Genomic DNA, 7,131 nt, shown 5'->3' with positions numbered 1-7,131 from the left:
GGTGACGACCGTATTTCCACGCTGTGTCTCAGCAGTCAGCTCACAGCATCCCAGACACTCACCATCACTGCTGGTCCCGACGCCGCATCATCCCCATGTGCTGCATGCACCTTTCCTGCCTTTGCCCAAAGTCACCAGCGCAGCATCCCCGATTTGGAAAGTACTGAGGAGAGGCTGAAGGCCCTGGGGTTGCTCAGCCTGGAGAAGAGGAGGCTGAGGGGAGACCTCATGGGGTCTGTGGCTTCCTGATGAGGGGAGCGGAGGGGCAGCACCGCTCTCTCTCCTCTCTTTGGGGACCAGGGATGGAACCCCAGGGAACAGCGTGAAGCTGCCCCAGGGGAGGTGTAGGCTGGGTGTCAGGAAGAGGTTCTGCACTGAGGGGGGCCTGGCACAGGCTCCCCAGGGAAGGGGTCCCAGCCCCGAGCTGGGCTGAGGGCAGGAAGCATCTGGACGATGCACTCAGTGCAGCTCTGACTGGGCTGGGCTGTAGGGAGCTGGGAGCTGGACTCAATGGGTGCTTTTATGGGGGAGTGATGTCAGGTGGTGAGGAAACAGCCCCGGCTGACTCAGCTCACCTGGGCTGGCTGCTCGGGGAGGTGGGCATTGTCCTGCCCAGAACCAGGCCAGGGAACCTTCCAATCTGGGAGATTCTAGGATTCTATGACCTGAATGAGCAACAAAACCCCAGGCTTTGCTCTGTGCTGGTGCCTTCCAGAGGTGCTGACAGTACCCAAGTGCTGACCAGACCCTGGTCACTTCAGCTGATGCTCAGTACCTCACTCTGACAGCTGCAGTGGCCCATGGACACACCAAAGCCAGAGGGAAGAAGTAATTTATCATGCCTGTGCTTCCTGTGAGGGAACGAGGCCAGCAGCCATGTCACCCGTGCCTGACATGGGGCTCTTCCTCTCCATGCTGGTGGCACAGATGCAGCTGTCCCTCGCAGGGACGCTGACCGCCAGCAGCATGGAATGAGCCAGAAGCAGAGGCGTCAGCTGAGCTGCCAGCACGTCTCCCCTGTTTTCTGTCCACCAAGGCTGCTCTCAAAGGCCAGGCTATGGCACCCCAGGGCAGACCGCAGAGGCAGCCCCTTTCCAGTGCAGCTGCTCCACCTCAGGGCTCTGCTTTGCCTTCCCAAAGACCATCACCCCCACGCAGGTTTGGGATACGTCCCGTGAGAGCATCACCCACACACTTCGATGTCCCCGTGAGGAGGGACGACCTGCTGCTGTTGAGACCCAGCCCAGGAAGCCCCTGCGGCATCCCGCAGCTCAGCTGGCTCCATCCAGGCAGGGCAAAGAGGTTGGGAGCTCAGCTTCACCCCAATTATTGATGGCACAAGATTAGCTTTTCTGAGCAGGGAAATACATCACCAGAAAACCAGGAAACATTTGGAAAGTGGATGGCGGGCACGGGAGTGATGAATGAGGCCTGGAGGAGCCTGGTGAAGATCAATGAATAGCTGATGAGCCGAGGAACAAGCTGAGGGGGGAGCTCACCATGCAAACACCGAGGGAGCAGAATCAGTTGGGCAATTCCCCACTGCGGTGAGACCTTACAGTGAGCCCCCAGACAGCCCTTAGGTCCAGCCACAGCACGAGGAAACCAGGTATCGGCCGGTGCTTGGTGTCGGTGTGAGCTGAGAGGGGGGTTGTAGGGAGTAGACTGTCCCCCTCCTGCTGCCTGTGGAGGGACCCTCTGTGCCCCAGTCTGTATCCCCCCCAACATAGGGCAGCAGGTCAGGTGCAGGCACACAAAATCCCACTTATTTCCCTTGTCTCCCCTATCCTGCAGGATGCCTGATTTGGAAAGATGAGGAAAGAGCAAGGGCTTGGAGAGGGAGAGGCACCCCGAGACCCCTCACGCACATGCTCTGCAATGACAGTAACTCACCCAGCCTGGTGCTTCTGGGCTTTTACAGCCAAAGCTCCACAGACAGGCAATTTCTGTGAAGACATCATTTTGGGGTCAGCTCTGTGTGTATCACAGTCCATTAGCAGCACCTGAGACAGCTGCTCATGAGCAATAAAGATACATAACCACGCCACAGCACTCAGACACCGGGAAAAATCATCCTGGAGTGGGTTTTGCAAGGACCAGGCACAGGCAGGAGAGCAGCACCACGTCCTGCTGTCCCTGGGGCAGCTTGGCACACAAGCTACCATCTGCACCACACCAAGCCCGTGTCAGCACAGCCCCCATGCAGCACTTGCTTATTGATAATGCTTTTAAGCAACTGTACAGACCGTCTGCCAGCACGGTCACCGGCTCCCCGCAGTGGCCTAGCACTATCTAGCGGTGGGAGACACAGCTCCAGCAGCTGGAAGTCCAGCTTGGCTCACAGGGCTGCTCAGAGGCCAAACCAGCGTGGATGGAGGGGTGGGGGAAGCCATGGGACAGCCAGGTGGGACAAGCGTCCCCAGTGTTGGCCCAGGCTACATCGACACCAGCATTTGCCCCTGGAACAACCACAGCACGCGGAACAGAGTCAACGGGAGGTACTATGAAACAGCTCTGCAGGCTGCTCTCACGGTCAGGCCTGAGCTCATCTCCATCACGCCCTTTAACGAGTGGCACGAGGCACCCAGACTGAGAAAGCTGTACCCAAGAAGACACCCACACGCCTTTACCTGGACTACCTTCCTCATCAGCCGAGCCTGTACCTGGAGCTGACCCGCCGATGGGCACAACACTTCAGCAAAGAGAAGGAGCAGTGCTAGATGTGACCTCTGGGTTTGCTTTACTCGGGAGGACGGCCCAGAGCAGCGCTTCAGAAGACACAGACACAGAGCTTCAGGCCCAGCAGGCTGCTGAGGATGGTGTAAGCCCCACCTTACTCCCAGGAGGAAGCATTACAGGGAACAGGAAAGTTACAGGGAGCAGGAAATCAGCAAGCAGCATCCAGTCTAATTTAGTCCAGGTGACCCTTTCAGAGCTCCTCTGGAAGTCACAAGGGGCGCTGGCTTGGGGGGCAGAGATCTGGGGTTTGTCACCATGTGCTGTGTGTTCAACAGGGTAGCCGGGTTCCAGCACGTGTTTCCCCACACGCCCTCGTCCCGCTGCGCCATCACATAACCCCCACTCCACTAGCAACTCCATCAGAGCATTTCCCCATAAGCTTCCTGTAAAGAGGAGTAAATATTCCTCCAAGCTGCCTACTGAGGAGAGACAGACATACCCTGACACACCCGCTACTTTACTCTCTCCTCTCCTGAGGAGTTCCGTGCAGGGCATCGTCACTGTATCCAAATAACTAAAGATAATTAGAGCTGGAACACTAAAGACCATTTACCACGACTGCTGTATGTGCTGGAAACCAAGGAAGTACAACCACCTATACTAAAACCTCTTGACCCATTGTTTAGTGCTCCATGTTTGGAAAATTCAGATCCAAAGTTGCTTTATTCCCCCTTAGAACCAAGGAAAAAAAACTGCAATAAAACTGCAACTGAAAACACCCTTAACTTGCACTGTGAGAGGTTTAGCTCACAGTAGCTTTCTCTTTGCTGTGACTTTAGCCACGCTCAGACCCTTCTAAATTAGCCACAAAATTAATTTATACTTGTCTGTATCAATAAAATGAGAAGTGGCAGCTCTGGATGTGAAGCAAGGTTCTGTTTATGACAACTACACACACTAAGCACCCTGGTCTGTCAGAAGGGATGGGAAACAACCAAGTATTCCTAAGAAAATCATGCAAGGTGCTTACCAGTGTTTTAATTAACAGCAGATCCAGAAACTTTACGTTTCTATAATGAATAAAAGACCAGAAGAAACTTTTATCCATTCCCTCCTTACTTCATCTTGGCACTGTCTTCAGAACAAAATCCAGAGAGGGAAGTTCACCTTTAAAATATTAAGATTAGGTGGGGACCAGTGGAATACCACAGAATCATGGAATCACAGACAGGCTGGTTTGGGTTGGAAGGCACCTTAAAGATCAAGTGCCACCCTCCCTGCCATGGGCAGGGACACCTCTCACCAGCCCAGGCTGCTCAAGGCCCCATTCGACCCAGCCCTGAACACCTGGGAGGGGGCAGCCACCACCTTCCTGGGCAGCCTGTTCCAGTGAACACCATTTAATTTCAAAGCAGAGTTTTGTGTCAGCAGAAGGTTTTTATTCCGTTTAGAACAGAGGCAAAGGGGCAAGGAACACTGTAGTTGTAACACCCCAAAAGCCTGATGAACCTCTTTCCATCCTTGCTGTGATACAATATGGGAATGAGCGGAACAAGGGTTAATGGGGAGGGGGGATCAGGCACCATCTCCATGGTCCCATCCTGAGAACAGTCTAATATTCAGGTTATCCTGTCTCAAAGGTCTAATAAAAGAGGTGCTGGGGAATAGTACAGCAGCACAGATGGGTCAGCACACATACTTGGGTTGGCTTCTCAGGCTACAGCTGATCCAATACCAACTAACAGACACCCACCAACTGCTGCTCTGGGTTTTTTTACACTCTTCTTTTTTCTTAAAGTCTTTTATTTATTAGCCTTGACATAACCCACTGACCTTATTAAACAAGGCCATGGGTGCCCATTTCCTGAATGCACAGGCACACAGTGCCCAGCTTTACCGGCTCTGTGGAGCTTCCTCAGAGTCTGAAGACTTAAGATGATCCTGGTACCAAGCCGTACTTCTGCCTCAGGATTTCAACTGTAGGTGCCAGCGCGCTGTAGGGTGAAACACAACGGTCAGGAAAAGGGAGTTTTAGGGATTAAGCCAGGATTTTGGGGAAGAGCACTCAGCTTAATGAGTTTTGACTCAAGGAGAACAGGAACTCCAGAAACTGAGAACATCTCTTATCAGAATCACAGACTGACTAGGTTGGAAAAGACCTTTAAGATTATCAAGTCCAAGTCTCCCTTCTTTCAGGACTTCTAGGTGAGCTGGTAATTAAGCTAAACAACATTAACATGAGGGTTTACATGCTCTGGGAGAAGCAGCAAACCACAAGCTGCTCTAACTTGAAAGGAAAGGAAAAGCTGCCGTTAGAGTCAGCAAAGAGTGCTCACCAGCCAGGACGAATGATGGTGAATCTCCCCGACACGGATAAGTCAACCACAGTTGACCCCAAACGACACTCTGGGCTCTGGACGTCCCCTATTGGGCCTCCATCAATGATTAAGGACAACTGAGGCCACAGGTCTTGGAATTCCTTGGAAAAAATAAATAAATAGAGCTATGTGGTTAACAATCCTGAAGACAGTTTGGGCTCATGTTTTAACTGATGCTACCGGGTGTTGGGGTGTCGAGGGAGGTGGTCTCTCCCCTTCTGCTGTCAGGGCAGCTCACTTTTTTCTGTCACTAACACATCCTGGTCTGATTTCTGAGAGCAGATTTCTCTCAGACATGCAGGAAAGGTGTGAGGACTCTGGCTGAAGGCTTTTAGCTGCACAACCGTTGCCAAGGAGTGCACAGCAAAAGCTTAGAAGTCTCTGGGGTGCCTGACTGGTACCGTGCCTCACAGCATCACCATCACTGGGGTCAGGAGCTTGACAAAAGGCCATCTCCTTGGGCGACAGCTGGTTAGCAGGCTGCAAGGAGCCATGCAGACGGCAGCAGTTCCAGCCCACAGTCATCCAGCCCTCCTCCAGCTTTAGATCTGGCACTCACTTCAAAAGCTGTGCACAAGCCTTTAGGTCATGCTTTTCAGTGCTGCCTTACTGGCTTTCCAAGCTGAGGATCCCAGCGACCCCACCCCACGAATCCACGGGCTGTTTTAACTAGGGGTCATCTTTAAACAAAAAATAACAGCAGCAGAGGAATCCTTGGTTTATGGCTAAAGCGTGAGAGCCCAGGGCTCTGAGAGAGCAACAATAACGTTGCTTAGAGACAAAACCAGCCTTACCGAAACCGTCAGCGTGCTCGCCTGGCAGCTGATGTTGGCACTCGTTAAAGCCAGCGGTCCAGAGCAAGCTCGTGCCACCTCCCGAATAAAAGGGTGGTTGGGAATACGAACACCAACCAGCTAGAAGGAAGAAGAGAGCACAGCGTTACTCACAGCGTAATAGAGCACTTAAAGGTGATACTCTGGAGAGTCAGTACACCAACACCTGCTGAACGAGCAATGGGATGGGCCACTCTCGGTCTGCCCTGAATGCTGGGCTATGCCACATCCCAGTGAGTCATGGGGAGCACAGGGACCAGCTCCAGGGAGATGCCAATCACCACTAAGCATGTGGAACATGCATGTAATGGAAACCCACAGCAGAGCCAGGAGAAAGCACGCCATGCCTCGGCTACACAGAGGCATATCCAGTGGCAAAGACCTACCGATGTGAAAGGATTCAAGTCTTTATTCAGTTCTTCTGAACGCTGCAGGACCAGGGTCACAGGTCCTGGAAGCAGGTCCCGCAGCAGCTCATCGGGCACGTTCACGTGGCAGTACCTGTGTGGCAGGAGATGCGTTACAGGCCAGTGCACGGTTCCGTACCCACACCGCTGGCGCTGGGCACAGCAGCCCTGCCCCACGCTCCCCAGCTCTGCGGGGTGTTGATGGAGCCACGAACGTGCTCTAGAGCCGAGCAGGGACCCGTTGAGCGGTGGCACGGCCGTTACGGCTCCCGGTGGGCCCACCTGTAGAGCCGGTCCACGTCCCCGAGGCAGATGGCCAGCGGCTTCCTCCCGTTCCGTCCCTTCAGGTCGTAGATGCTCCGCACGGCGCCGGAGTCCTGGGCCAGGCACGCCACGCCGTATATCGTGTCCGTCGGCACCGCCACCAGCCCGCCCGCCTGCAGGGCACTGGCGGCGGCCGCCACCGCCTCCCTCCAGCCTGCGCGGCAGCGGCAGGTCAGCGAAGGCAGCCCGGCGACGGCCCCCAACCCCGCCAGCCCAGCCCAGCCCGCCCCGCCCCACCGCTCCCAGGCCTCCAGCCGCCCCGGCCGCTCCCTAACGAGCCACCGCCCGGCCCGGCCCCCCAGCCCCAGCCTCGCCCCTCCGCCGGGTTCTCCGCCCGCACCTGGCGGGTCCGGCCCGGCCGGCAGCGGCAGCAGACGGGCGCTGCAGGCGCGGCCCGGGTCCCGGCCTCGACCCAGACCCGGGCCTGACGCCCCGTCCCCGATCAGAGCCAGGCCCGCCAGCGCCGCCCGCCGCGCTCTCAGCATGCACCGGCTGCTTCCGGCGGCACGG

General features: G+C 55.4%; 1 protein-coding gene across 1 annotated transcript; it reads right to left on the bottom strand.

Annotated features, from left to right (window-relative positions):
- Positions 1 to 4,110: 4,110 nt before the first annotated feature.
- YRDC (yrdC N6-threonylcarbamoyltransferase domain containing) lies at positions 4,111 to 7,106 on the bottom strand (the record flags this gene model as incomplete). Its single annotated transcript, XM_084274337.1, has 6 exons — positions 4,111 to 4,673; positions 5,016 to 5,158; positions 5,852 to 5,971; positions 6,277 to 6,391; positions 6,580 to 6,775; positions 6,962 to 7,106. The coding sequence occupies 6 exons, from the start codon at positions 7,104 to 7,106 to the stop codon at positions 4,610 to 4,612; spliced, it is 783 nt and encodes a 260-aa protein (XP_084130463.1). The 3' UTR covers positions 4,111 to 4,609.
- Positions 7,107 to 7,131: the final 25 nt, after the last annotated feature.

The sequence above is a fragment of the Gallinula chloropus genome (genome assembly GCF_964237585.1).
Source record: "Gallinula chloropus genome assembly, chromosome: 22".
NCBI classification, from domain to species: Eukaryota; Metazoa; Chordata; class Aves; order Gruiformes; family Rallidae; genus Gallinula; species Gallinula chloropus.
The sequence above is the reverse complement of the archived record's forward strand: the minus strand, read 5'-3'. Positions and strand labels throughout refer to the sequence as shown.